The following is a 15,190-nucleotide window of genomic DNA, read 5'->3' as shown; positions in this document are numbered from 1 at the left end:
CGAAAGAATTTTAAATGTGTTTATATATATATATATAGATTATATATGTTACGTTGTATTAAGTATACAATGAGGTTTTGGTGGCCGCTTCGTACCACGAAGAATTTTTAAAATCTCGGTCATTCTGCGCGAATTAAAATTGGATAGAGATGAAAGTGTTAGCTACGATCGATAACGATTTTAATTGATTTATCCGATGAATTTTCTAGTCCTTCGCGACGATAAATTTCCCGATACGAATGGTTTTCATAAATCAGTCTAAAATCGTCGAAAAATAAACGTTATTTATGTATCTGCCATGAAATTGAGCGTAATCTTTTTCTATAAATTCCGTTTAAATCTCGCCGATTCTCGTTCGTATCCAAATTAATGAAATTGTAATTAATAGCGTTCGTTTAACGCGGTATTCTATAGTCCAATTCGTGTTTCGATTCGTATTTCGATTTTTAATCGAGGCTCTTATAAATCCAATTAAAAATTATAGTCATAAACTGGATGTTGTACCGGCTCCATAAATCTTTGTTGTCACAAAACTCATCCGCATTTACGAACCTTGTACCTCGATAAACGAAATAATGGTTACCGGTGTTTATTTGGTTTCGCCGTTTTATCGCAGAAATAAAACGAACACCCTCGAGACCTTTCGCGTTGTATCCATAAATTTCGCGTTGCATTATCACTTTTATGATTAATTAGAATCGTACAGAAGGAATAAGAACGTTGTTATTGTACAGCGGTATTGTTCGCTCAATTGCACGAGCAATGCGTTCGAACGAACGAAATTACGGTCGATGACGCGCACTTGGCTTTGGCATCGTTTCGGTATCCGGAATAAAATCGCTACTAAAAGAGATATCTTAATTTATCGTAGAACGGAATTATAGCGTTTAAAGCCTAAAACCGGCACGGTTTCCTGTCACGGTGTTTATGGCTGTTTAATATATCATCAACGACTGCTAATCTACGTTTATTTATACTTTAACCGGTTTAGCATAGTTTATTTAGTTTGATGCGCTGTCATTGATAGACTGATTTATAAGCGTTATAAACTCGCAATATATAAGTGTACGAGCCGAGTAATAATAGATAGTAGATTGAACTAGTCAGACTACTCACTCTGTTACTTAACTGTAATACGCGTGTACTTGTATTTACCGCTTTTACCATCGAAGTAAGTAAAATCAAAATCAAAAGCAGCAAAATCCAAAAGAATATTCTCGAGGGTAGAACGTTCGGATTGCTACTGCCACTTTAACGCTGGCTCGAACGTTTTCAAACACCTAATATACTATGCGATAAATATATAATATACTGTTCAAACGTGTGATTTACATACTATACGAAGGATGAAATGCGATTCATGGAAGAAACGAGGTCAGGAAGGTTTCTATCGGTTACCGGTGTTTATTTCGTTATTATCGTTTCGTCGTTTTATTACGAAATGAGACGAGCAAAACTTCGTTTTTGGGAAAATTAGGTTTGAAACTTTGCGAAGCACGCGTGAATTTCCTCGATTCCCAGCTGAGCAGAAGATAATCGATAACAGACTATTCTGCATGTGAAAATAAGTCGGAAACGTAGAATCAAATATTTTCGCCTGGAATCTCATTTTCGAGAACATTGAATTTGAAAATTTATCTGGTACGCGTATACCGCCAATTCTTCGCTCGACGTGTTCCAGTTCTGTTTTCTCCAAAAGAAACCCTTGAACCACAAATTTCTATTTTTCGTTTTCAAACTTACTTTCAGGCAACGAATAGTCGCGTAACGTAGAATAAACTCTTGTCGATCGCCCATTCCCGTTCGATCGACAATTGCTCAAATTCGCGTATCTTACCAATTTCACATACCTTAGAAATTTTCAAATTCGATTTTCTCAAAAACGAAGGTTCGTCTTATTCCGAGCCGTTGAACGTCTCCGGCTTCGATCGTACCATGAATTACCAACTACCTGCGTAAATAACTATAGAATTATAATGGTACGATGCAACTAACGTAACGTAAGAATATACAAACGTATTTCAATCCTAATGAAAGTTAACATTAAGTTTGTCAGAAGCATGCACAAGCTTTTAGAGAACAAAGGAGCTTAAGTCCATCAAAATATCGATTGATGTTTCTATTGTTAAAGATTAATTAATTGTGTAATCTTATTCAAACGAAACAAGTACGTTTAAAGACAAAAAAGAAAAAATAATGAATCTTAATTGAAATTCAAAAACGCTGATAATGGAATAAAAACACAGACCAGCTATTTAAAACTTTTGAATGGCCGTACATTGATATTGGAATCAGTTCAACCATAAATAAGCGTCGAATTTTAATATCTTCTATCGATCCAGGTTTAATTGGCGATATTAAATTTTCCAGCGGATATCCTCCTTGGATGTCGCGTACCGGTGACACGATTCCTTGAAAGCGAGTCACCTTTAACCTTTAACCGGCACACACTGCAGTCTCGTGATAATATTTGCACGGTAAATTTTGCACCCCTGTGGTAATAGTATCTTGTCGAGCGGTTGTAGGCGGATTTATTGTAATATATTGGAATTTTTAATAAACCATTTGTTATACTCGTGTCGAAAATTCAAAACGGTTAGTATTATTTGTATCTTGACTTTATCGTTCTACCATTTGTCGTGAAAACTTCTTCGCTTTTCATAAAATTCTTAACCAGAATAAACATAATGTACATAATCAACGTCCAATGTCTCAACGAAAGAAACACTTATTTTCATTAATATATTTATCACGATAATCCCAATGAACAAAGGACTTGATTCGAATGTATTTCTCACGATACGTCATATCATAAATCGTTATATTTGTCACAAACATCGAATGTCTTTATTCTAACAGGGTGAACGATCGAACGAAAGATTTGTTCACCTCTGTGTGTATGATGATAAATTTTCGAAAAAAGAAAAAAAATTCTATATGGCTCGATAAGATAACGAATAATATACGTAAATAGATGCGTAATAATTGCGGAAGTATAAACACGAAGTATAAGTCAGAATTGGCCCAGCCAATCTGTCACCCGAACATTAAAAAATAACGGTCGTGAATCTAATTTTCCTCTACATTTCGATTGATATACTCGATCGACGTGATTCTCGAGCGGCTCGCAAACGTCGTAGGATGTTAACATTCTATACCGAGGAACGTATTCAAACGATCACGCCATCTCGGAAAAACGGCGATCCATCGTTTCGTAACAGCCTTTAATTTGTATAAAAGCATCGGAAGACGGGGGGAAGGAGAGAAGGAAACGGCGAAACATATTGCAGCCGAAGGGTGCCCGTAACTTGTGCATCGTGGCGACCTCGATATCGTAAAATTTCTTTTCGGTAATACCACTTACACGAACTTTCCTTCGCGATCGATCTGGCCTATCTGTCAAGGAGAAACCACCGATCGATAAAGCGGCAGAGAATCTCGAACTCGAATCCCAATGCCGAAGCGGTCGACGGCAGTCTGGCAAGCGGGAAAATCCAATTTTTTAATCTTAACGTTTAAAAGAAAAGAAAAGAATTTGTTCTCCCATGAACCGATAATCCTCCGAAGCTTCCAAGTTCACGTATATCTTTTCTCTTGTACGATATAGCGATCGAACGTAGCGTCACGAGGACAAAGCCACGAGATTTTAAGCTTTGCTTAATCATTACCTTGCCGTTACAATGATTACTTTATCATTGGAATACGGATTTTGTATTGCATCGTTATATAGATAAGTCGGTATATTTCAGTTATATCTTATATATTCTTCGATGCATGTACAAACGATGCAAAGTTTGTAACAATTCAAACTTTAAGAAGGTTTATAAAAAAAAAAAGAACTGTTATAAATGATATAAACGTTGGATTTCTTTTACATGGTAGCTTACACAGTTGTTAACAAGAGCGTGTAAGTTCTAAGTGCAACTTTCTACGATTTTTAACTTTTTTTTTTTTAGTAGATGCACCGGGTACTTTATCAGCGTCGAGCGATTAATTAGATAATGGCGAAATTTAATATCACAGAAAGAGTAACGAGCATTGGTTCGAATTCTTTTGCTACTTGATATTTAATTAATCATTCGCTATCCAAAAAACCCTGCGTATCAAACGAGTAAGATTTATGGAATGGCAGCTTATCACTGGCCTTTCGTGATTGCGAGGGGTCAACGCGTTTTGCATACCTTCATCTTACTTGCGTTTACTTTATATTACATTTTGATGACATCTATGTATGCACTACATTTATCCTGTTTGCCTCGTGTTTACTTTTTACCGTGATTCGTTATTCGTGGTTATCTTTTACGATCGCGTTTCTTCGATAATTCTCTCATCCACGGATATCCATCCTTCTGCAGATTCATCCAGCATTCTCTTTAGATCTTCGTCAGCTTTTCCCACTTTGTTGCATCTCCTCGCTACACGTTCCAATCTTTCACATTCTGTTTCGCAAGATTCGCACCTTTTGCTTCGTCCCGCTTCCCACTATTTGCTGTCTAATTCCTCGTTCCCGTATCTAAATCTTGCCACGATCTTTTCATCCTTGTATAAATAAAATCTATACTCTCGCTAACCACGACAACCGTTTCAATATGTTTGAAATACGATCGATTCAATAACACTATCGCGAAGAAATGTAATAAATAAAAATAATCTCTGAAGCACCGAACGGGGTACGAATACGAAAGATGTTTCTAATTTCGGCGGCGAAATGTTGTCTGCTCGGATCGTAGAACTCGTTGGTCGCACGACCAACCGAGGAGAAGAAAGAAAGTCTGTCGCGGACGACGATAACGAATCGCGGGCGATAAATTTTTCGAGAAATCGGCCGAAGTGGCCGTTATTTCATCGATGAATCCGACTAGGAGTTCCCGGCGAGCTCCAATCGTGAGTTACTTTTGTGTCGTTTGTTTCCTTCGAGCGAATCTCGACGGAAGAAGTTCGACGCGGATTCGACGAAGCGACGATTTTCGTCGACGGTGCAAAATTTTTCTGGGGAAAAAGGGAATTCGCAGCGGAGTGTTTTCTTCGCCGCGATCGATGCCTGGGAAAAATCGACGCGGAGTCGAATTGCAGTTTGCCTCGTGCTGCTCCAGTGCTTGCGAAAGTTGTTTCCCGTTCTTTTGCTTTTTCTTTTTCTTTTCCCGCGGCTTTGCGAACCAGAGGTTTTTATTGAAAGTTTCGAACGTTAGTCACCGGTGAAATGGATCGTGCGAAACGGGACGAAGCTTACGGGTTACAACGACGGACGAAAGAAAGTTTTAAATTGATACTTGTGTACAGAGAGTGAAACAGCAAAGGTCGGGACAAAACTTATAGGTAGTACGTGTTAATAAGGCCAAACGTAGGAGTTGGAATCCCACAAAGCGGGATCCCACGGTCCCGCGGTACTCCTCGCCATTTTTTTGGCCCCGCGTTATGTTAAATTGGAGCTGCGGGATCCCGTACGATGTTGCTGGCCTGTGCGTGTAACTAAAACTGTACGAACGACGACGCGCACGACGACCTGTTTATCTCGAAACGTGCAATAGTCCGAGGTAATATTGTGCTTCGTGATTCGAATATTCGATATAAAATTATCATCGATAATAATGATCGTCGTCGTTAAAAATTATTGCTACGAAAATTTGCTAATTTGCGAGAGGCTGAAAGGTTTCGGTACTTAAAAATAATGAATTTCATCGAAGCGACGAAACGTTTACATAGAAGAGAAGAGATTTTGCTACGCGTTTCTTACAGAAAAAATATCCGCGAGATAAGGAACGCGTAACAAAATCTCTTTCGTCTTCACGTTTGCGAATCTACGTGTATTTCGTTTGTAATTGTTAGATAAAACATATCGTCGTCAACCTGACATCTCGTTTGGACATAGCAAAAATAGAAGCTATTTTTACATCTAGATTTCGTTTCTGTTCGATTGATTTTGACTTTCATCGTTAAGAATGATTATCCTAAATTAGATGAAATTTGTTTCCTTATTAAATATATCTTCTCCGCGGGGTCTCGCGGGATTGAAAATAACGAGTCCCGCGGGATTGCAAGCCCTAGTCAAGTAGCTAAGAAGAGTTCGTACAAACTTATGTCGCAAAGTGCTTTATCGAAGAGTTATAAGCGTTTAAAGAATATTTCCGAGAAAGTCGTTCTTAATAGAATTTTTATATAGAATCGCGGTACAGACACAAATGCATTTACTGATATTTCTACAAGAGCCAGGAGTCTTCGAAAGAATTCGACGAACGAAAGCCTGCGTTCTAGCGGAAAGAGGAAATTTCGGACGTTTATTGTAACTGGCGAGACAATTAATCTTTATCTTACAATGAATCTTTAGCGGCTTTTTCGGGCAGCCTGTACGAGTATAAGTACATCGTTCGAGTCTTTCGTTAATTAGAAATACAATTTCGCAAAATTACAGCGCATTTTTTCCCGTTTTACTCTTTGAACTTTCGCTTGCCACTGTACGTACAAGAACTTTTATGCGCCATGTATTATGAAAATGTATTATCTGTTATTTAATAGCGAAATAGATTTATGCAGAAACTATTACAATATGACCAAGCGTAGAAATTATGTAAAGGAGTATTAAGGATATAACGTAGCTACTTACTGGTACAGGCGAGTCTTTGTTTGGAGTTTCGAACGTTACTTGCTAGCGAAATGTATCGTGCAAAATGTGACGAAGCGTGGCGATTACGTAAGAGAATGTCGCGTGAAGAGTATCGCGTTGGCGAAGGATTTTTATCCATTAATTTATTATCGTGTAAATTTCCTATTTGTTATTTGATAGTGAATTGATTACAACGAAATGTACTATTAAATGTACTATTTGCTAAGAAAAAATTCTGAGATCAGAATAGTTGGTAAAGGAAGTATATATGACGTGATACTACGAGTTTACGTACAATGCGATAGGATATCATTCTCATAATGAATATGAATGAAGGTAAAAATTGGTAAAAATTGATCAATGTTAATAACATTTATATAGAAAGAAAGGTTGGAGCGTTGAAATTAAAATTTCGAGTTGTTAGATTCAAGTAGTATTCTGATATACGATACAATAGGAGTGTTCTACTGTTCACTCTCGATGAAGTTAACTGTAACGCCAAGTCTATTATTTATTAACAAAGCAAGTCCTCTGAGAGCGTAATGTGGTAAATTATGTAGATTTCGTTAAATCTTGTACCATTGTTAACGAAATGAATTATGTAAAACGTAGATCCGAAGAGTCGGAAGGTTCCTTGGTTAATTTAAAAAAGAAACGATATCGATATTACGGACTGTCGTATATCGTTCGTGTTTCTTGTATCGTACGTTATACGAGTCTATAAGTAGGTTATTTGATATAACGTAATGTTACTTTAATTGCTCGTAGCAATTATTATTTAAATCGGACGCAATATGCAAGATAAATGTCGCTCATTTTTAATTTTCGCTATTGCCAATCTACGAGCAGACTAATTAATTCACGTTCAGTTAACACGCTCGCGATTTAATTAGTTAATTTAATCAAATGGCAAACGTCGGATCAGCGTTGCGATCAAATATTATACTTCTCCCTTTTATCATTCTCGTTGTTCGTTTTTCGTTCCCTTATCACTGCTGCAGTTATCGCTTTAACCAAGAAAATACCAGAGAAAATATAACTTTTATCTAACGTATAATTTAAATTACGATACCCTTAAAAACGCTTCTATCACATTCGAGGAAATTATTTTTCAGACTTCTCTTATCGATAATTACCTGCTGTCCATTGTATTTCAAATCCCAGATTTGTAACGTATACGTACGACAAACGGTTTTTAATGCTCGATATCGATCGTTCTTATTAATTTAATATGATTGAACGTAATTGAAACGTCGTTATTGTATTTAAATTCCATATACCGACAGTATTATATCTAATTTCCTAGGGAATCGAATATTCCTAATTAAGTATTATTACACTTTATCTCTATGCTTTATTTGAAATTCCTCTTTTATGTCTGTGATACGAAATATTAAACATTAATTCAACGCTAATAGACGTAATTAACGTATCATCGTCGTTATATCTAAATTTAACGTGCAATATCATCCCTAATTTTCTATAGCATCGAATATTCTAACAAATTAAATAACACTACGTATTATCACGAACTCCTCTTTAACGTATATCGTATAAAATATTATATATTAACTCGTGATTAAACGACGTAATCGAAGTATTATCGTTAAACAAACATTTCATTTTCATACACGTATACTGTTATCTTTAGTCTCTATCGAAACATCAATTATTCGCAATCAACACTATTACGACGGTACCGTATTAAAACATCAAATATTAGTCGAATATTGGTCAGAACAAACCACGTGTCATACGCGATATTTAATTTCTATCCGCAATCCTGGAAAATATCACGAACATCGGTCGGGATAAACCAAATATATCATCGTCATTGTCATCGTATTTCACTCGTACTCGTACTATCGATCCCTCGATATTTCCGTTATTAATCAAATATTAATAAATTGCAGCTAAATTAGGCTGAATTAATTCGATCGATAGAGAGAAAGCCAACGATAACTGAAAATGTGGATGGCTGCTGTCGGCTGTCAGAGCGTGGAGGCAGAATTCTGTGACAGTGGAGAAGGATAACGGCGTGTCAGCCGCAGACAAGAATATCCCAATGGCCGTGACAATTTTAACGATAAAAAAAAGAGAGAATCGGCGATAGAATTGCTCTCCCTCTCCGTTTCAAGATTTTCCTGGCAAAACCATCGTGTCCTTTCGATACGCGGTGTTGACTTTCAACGTTTCAGGAAAGATATTACGTCGGACGTAATTTCCTCTTCGCGCGATACCGAAAATGTTATTATCGCGCTGCGAATTTTTATGCATTTATTCTATTTAATCTAGAGATGTAAAATTGCATCGAACGCGTATGACGTATAAAAATATGCGAAATAACTAAAGTAAAGTACTCGTTATAACGATTAATAAATAAAACGAATCTCCGTCCGAATTCACCAATTTCCCTTTTATTTGCCGTCGCGTTGTCGCATTTCGAATATATTACGTTTGAAATATTTGCTAACATAGAGTCAATTTATTTGAGATTTTGGACACTAACGATACGAAGCTTCGGCAGGTAGAAAAATTCATCTTCTTCGTTTTAATAATAATGTATTTCTCCTACTATATCTTATGTCAAGTTTTGGTAGTAAGGTATATTCTTGAATTCTAACTCGTGAAAACTGATTTCTCCTCAGACTTTGACAGGAGTGATCCTTTTTTCTTTTTTTTTTAAATACTCTGCTTAATTACAAGAATCGAAAAGTCTCGTAGACAAAGAATGAACTGAATATGGAATTTCAAGATAATTTGTCGCAGATTGTCCTGTCGATAAGACAATTAAGATCATCGATGAATCCCTTTTCTGATTCGATATGAAAAGCGAATACGAAAGACGTTTGGAACAACAAATTGTCGAATGTAAGAAAGTATAATTTATATTAGAAATCAATATTCTAAATTTAATCAGTAACCTTCTAAATAACTTACGAAATAATTGACGTCTGATTAAAAAGGGATCTTTAAACCGTCAATTTCATCTCGTCTATAGAAATAATTAACTTTCGCGTATAAAGTTATACGAAATATGTTCAGCTCTTGTACAAGTAGCTCTCATTTAAGCGATAGTTCTGCAAGTGCCATTGAATCGATATTATCCGATTCTACTCGTTTGAAGCAAATTAATCTTTCATACTGAACAAAACTAAATTGCTTTGATAGCGATATAGAGGAAATCCCAGTGATAATTTTTAACGCAGTTGCTAGATACAATTCAATTAAAAGATCGTTTACATTTTCAAATTATCTCTTAAATTTAATGCACGATAGCACAATTCGTTTTATAATCTCTCTTTCTCTCTCTCTCTCTCTCTCAAACGAGTTAAGGTTGGTTTATATCAACGATGATGCTATTTCACCCAAGTATAGTTCGATACTTTTGAACCGAACGCGTAACAGAATTTTCGCGCAGAGTTTACGCTTCAAATTGTCGATTGCGTTTATACGTACCTAGTTTTAAATTGGTTCTATTACGTATAAATCCTAAGGAATTACAAATATGATACTTTTTTAGATTAAGATACGTTCATTTACTGAAACTTATCCGAAACTCATCTCGTTCTTACTTTAAACAAGCGGAGCTATCGGTTCCTTTAACAGGTCAACGATAGATTAATCGAAAGGTAGATACATAACCGAGAAAGTAAAACGACAGCTATTAGTTAGAATAATTAGGTAAGTATTTAAAGATTGATAAATGAGTAAATAAAGAAGTAAAATGAGAAATATCGTGTATTTCTTTTTAAAATTCAAAGTGTCGAGTAATTTGTACGAAAGTTCAATAATCTAAACATCGATAAATTACGACAGATGAATAAATCAACGAGGAAGGGGCATCTTACGTTTTTTGCAATACATGTGCAACTATCGTTATTTATTTATCAGTTCAATGACAAATTGGAAAGAAGATGTATAAAAAACGGTAGACTACGAGAAAGGAAAAACGACGAGGGAAATAAATATTCTACGTTCGTTACATGTAAGTACACGAATCTATTAGTCGGCGTTTACTTAAATCGACCCAAAGTTGATTAACCGACACCTGCGACAAATTTCGATCGAGTTTAAGCTCAGGCAAGTCGAATCACCTGCCTCTCCCTAGAGAAGTAAGTTGGAGAGTGTTACGACGAAGGAGATGATGAAATCACGTAATCGAATGCCGAATAACCCGTTTATCTGAAAACTCACGATTGGAAGAGGGAAAGTTACGTGAAATGTACTCCGTTCTTCAACCCTTATCGTGTCTCTTTAACGATTCGTACGGATTCTCCGGCGCGATATCTACTCCGATTTCTGGGTAAAAGCCGCGGTCAACGTCGTTACTTCTCCAGCTATATATCTCGAACTTTGAAAAATCCTGCAATAAACATTTTTTTCTCTTTATATCGTTAGCGCAAAATTCGCGTGACAATAAATTTTACGGTTTCGTAATTTTCTAAATTCGATTTTGTGAGTTTGTAATTTTCTAATTTTCTAATTTTCGAAATCTTACGATCTCGTAATTTTCTGATTTTCTACATTTTATAACCTTGTGATTTTCTAATTCTCCAGATTTTATGATCTCGTAATTTTCTAAATTTTACCATTTTATCGCATACGCGCTTGAGATTATTACCAATCGGTGAAAGTTGAAACGAATTGAACAACGAACGATAGAACGTAATCGTCGATCAGGGTGATTTTGGAACTTTGAAACCTAACACGCTTCTCGTTCTTCGACACTCGGATTTAAGCAAAGTAGATTACTCTTTTCTCGTCATACAATGCATAATATTTATTCGCGTTAATTCCGATAAACAATATAAAAGATTTATAAACTTGACAGAAACACCTCGACAGGAATACTCCGCTCTTTTTTTCGAAGCAAAATTTTCTCAAATTACAACTAAACGTAAATTGTTTCTTTAATTTGAATGGCACAACGATAAACGCGTGTTCGAACGATATAGAATAGGTAGTATATCGAAGAAAGATACCGAAGATTAGTAACGTTGAATCGCTTTTATATTTTAAAGTGCACCTTGCAATCTACCGAAACCTTTGTTAGAACGAAAGACTATAGTATATAACAAAAAAAAAAAAAAAAAAAAAACATAAGGAAGAGAAAAAACGAGGGAAAAGAAAAACGATAGTGAAAATAGACACGTTTAGTGAAAAATCAATATCAGTTTCACAAGTGTTGGGTTATTTTTAGTACGAGGTGATACCTCGATCACGCAGCGGCCAGTTAATTTAACTTGTAAAATAATCAAAAAAACTCACCCCGTATGCTCCGAAGAGCGTTAGTAAAAGACTGGTACTTCGTATACTTTCACCGATTAGGTTAATTTGTAAAATAATCAAGACTCGTCTCATACGCCCCGAGGAGCATTGGTAAAAAAGTAAGATTACTTTGAAAAACGTTAGATTAGCTTCAACGTTGGGTCATGCTCCAATTACGGGTCGCGAGTTAAGTTAACTCGTAAAATAATCAAGACTCGCGTCGTATGCTCCGAGAAGCATTAGTGAAAAAGTAATACTAGTTTCAAAAACGTTAGATTAGCCTTAACGTTAGGTCATACCCCAGACGTACGGTGGCCGGTTGGGTTAACTTGTAAAATAATCAAGACTCACCTCGTATGCTCTGAAGAGCAGATAGAGCTCCCTCGGCTTGGCGTCCATCGGCAAGCCGCTCACGAACAAGGTGCGCACCTGTGACAGAAGAAAGAAAGAAAACGATAATCGAGTTAATTAACCTGATCGTGGAAAGGCCGGAGAGAACGAAGAGACAGAGAGGAACAAGGGAGCAGAGCGTACAAGAACGAAAGAAGAAGCGGAGTTGGGACGAAGGATGGACGAAGATAACCTGGAATTAGTCTACTCTTGTTTGACTGCTGCCCTCGCGACAGCTAATCGTCGAATTAATAGGAGACGGTAATACCACCTTTTCTTCGTCTCCTATTCCCCTGCCAATTTAACGACCGATTTCGCCTCGGTTCTCTCGTTACATCCAAGGTAATTCGGTTTTCGTCGATGATTCTTACGACGGACGTTGGAAGATCGGTTCCTGGATTTTGGGAACAAGTAGGATCGTCGATGAGTAGGTTATCCGTGTTGTCGATAAGAAGTTTGTCAGTGGAATTTTGTCGACGAAAAATTTGGCAGGTTTTATACGATTTTGCAACGTTTTAAAAAGTTCCAATTACCTATACGTGGTCTAGAAATCGAGAGAGTCACAACCGATCGCTTCGTGTACTAGAAATTTCGATCGCGCGTATTTTCACGATACGAAAAGATACTTTGATCCGTTTTGGCGCTAGCCTTGTTCTTACTTCTACCAGCTCTACGTAGGTATACGCAATCGCGAATTAACGATATGCATAGCGATAAAACACGACAGTGCGGTAATAGATAAACGAAATAAAATTTTAAAGATACAAATTGCTCGTGTCACTTTTACGTTGCACGATATTTAATTCCGCGCATTTTCACGGAATTGCAGCAATATGCGCCAACCAAAGTGTTCAAACTACGTTACATATTCTATTTTGTAAAGCTCAATACCGTAAATTCAGTTAGGCGTTACGTTGTTCGTTTTAACGTAGAATTCAATTATCGCGAATGGAAAATCAGGTTAAAAAATACGTTCGCCGGTAAATGTGTTGATAAAAGTTTCGATTCGGAAGCAAATGAACGTCGGCATCGGGTGTAACGCGAACGAAAAATAACACAAAATAGACATTTCTCGAGATACTTGACTATATTAATTACGACAGCCTTATTACGCGGATCGTAATCGGTTATGGATTACGGGTTAAATTAAGCTTGCTTGATTAGCACGTGCGATGCGTACACGATGAAGCTTTAAGTGAGCATGGTAAAGTGATAGATGGTGCGCTAGCACTTGCAGAGTTATTTTCGACTAAGTGACGGACGTTTTCGTACTACCGCGTGCTTTTGTTCCTTTCCATCCGTATTTCGTTAGCAGATACGTTGCGCGACGTTAAGGAGATACGAAGAGTACGACAAAAAGAAAAGTAAGTATACGATGTGCTTGAAAAGCTGTTGAAGCTGAACTATCGCGAATTACGAGCACGGAAGTGAATTTTAATACGCAACGAAGAAACGACCGTTCGATTTCTTTAATTAAAATCACTCCGAAGAAAGGAAACACTTCGGTTCGTTTTATCGATTTCAAACGACGCTCGAAGCGCGTCGCCTATCTAAAGAACGCATCTGACGAGAACCATCCCAAACCATCGAAAATAAAAGTTTCTCAAACAGGAATATAAAGGTGGCAGGAAGCGGGGGAGACATCCCGATTCGCTAAAAATTCCCTTGATTTCGAGCTTGCATCGACCGAGCATTCGAAAAGTTTTCCGTTCGTTGCGCACTATTTTTGGAACTTGGCGAAAACTTACGATCGAAAAGCGCAAGGTTCGCAGTGTCATTTTTTGTCAAAGAAACAGACTTTGACGCCTTATTAACGAACTCGTTACGCGTGGCTACGAGAAAAGAAATTAAGATCGATGATACGTGCATCATTTTTCTTGTTGTTGGCAGAAACAGAAGCTAATAATTGCCACGAACGGAGTACTTAATGGGAATGTAATTGTACGCTACTTGTTACGTCACGTGATTGATGGCTTTCGATCATTAGAACTCGGTATGAATTTACACGCGGTGTATTTACTAATTTACATCGTTTAAATCATTGGGCATTTCTGCAGTTTCCCATTTGCGATCGAATTAATTTAAACGTACTAGAATTATCGAACGTAAAGTGACAATGTTCTGATCTTTCTCGTCGACGATTTCTTTTTGCTATATAAATCCAGTGTCGTTTTAAGCGTGACAAGAGATTACAGAGTGTCTTTCTATCGCACTGCGACTGTCTGACAGAACAAAAATATTGATTCTAATAACACGCGACCAACATCCAGTAATTGCTACGTTACGGACGCGAATAGTTACGTAGGAAGAGGAGAAAAAACGAGATTTACGAGTGCCAGTGACGAGACAAGTTATTTACGAACTTGAAGAAAATTATACGATCGAGTATTCGCGTTCTACGAAGTTATGGGATGATGTTTGTAATTCGTAAAGAAAAATCTCATCGATCGTTTATACTCAAAAAATATTCTCAATCGTTTCTTTTCTATTTGAGAAACCTTCTTTTTAATCGAAGAAGGTTATTTTCGAAAGGAAGAGCGAAAGTAGTAACAGCCGAAGAAAACAGGTCATCGTGACGGACGTGGGAAAACCTTTGAATCGATACATCGATAAACTTATTCTCGTTGATCGTTTTTATGTGTGTTAAGCGTTGCTTTATAATTTGATCGGTTTGCTTGAAACTTCGATACATTGAAAAGGGCTACTTAGAAAGATAAAATAGCGTTTTAAAAAATGTCGCGAAAAATCGTAAGTATCGTCTATTTGAGGTATACGATCGTAATAATAGTTGGAAATAATAGTTGGTTTTAGCTTAGAAAATTAAATCGTTTGAAACACTTTTTTAAACGATATTTTACCTTTTCAAATAATCTTTTCCAACGTATTGAAGCTTGAAAAAGCTCCAAGATATCGGTCAAATTGTAAAGT

At 36.8% G+C, this 15,190-nt stretch overlaps 1 protein-coding gene across 9 annotated transcripts in view; it reads right to left on the bottom strand.

Moving 5' to 3' along the window:
• Positions 1-15,190, bottom strand: part of LOC139994486 (protein couch potato) — a 183,243-nt gene that overhangs the window by 86,139 nt on the left and 81,914 nt on the right. For all 9 annotated transcript variants that reach the window (XM_072017221.1, XM_072017194.1, XM_072017212.1 and 6 more), the window contains exon 2: positions 12,224-12,301. In XM_072017221.1, coding sequence (XP_071873322.1) covers positions 12,224-12,301 — 78 coding nt within the window. The remainder of the gene's footprint in view (positions 1-12,223; positions 12,302-15,190) is intronic.

The sequence above is a fragment of the Bombus fervidus genome, chromosome 2 (genome assembly GCF_041682495.2).
Source record: "Bombus fervidus isolate BK054 chromosome 2, iyBomFerv1, whole genome shotgun sequence".
In the NCBI taxonomy this organism is placed as follows: domain Eukaryota; kingdom Metazoa; phylum Arthropoda; class Insecta; order Hymenoptera; family Apidae; genus Bombus; species Bombus fervidus.
Note: the sequence above shows the minus strand (reverse complement) of the source record. Positions and strands in the feature narration are given on the sequence as shown.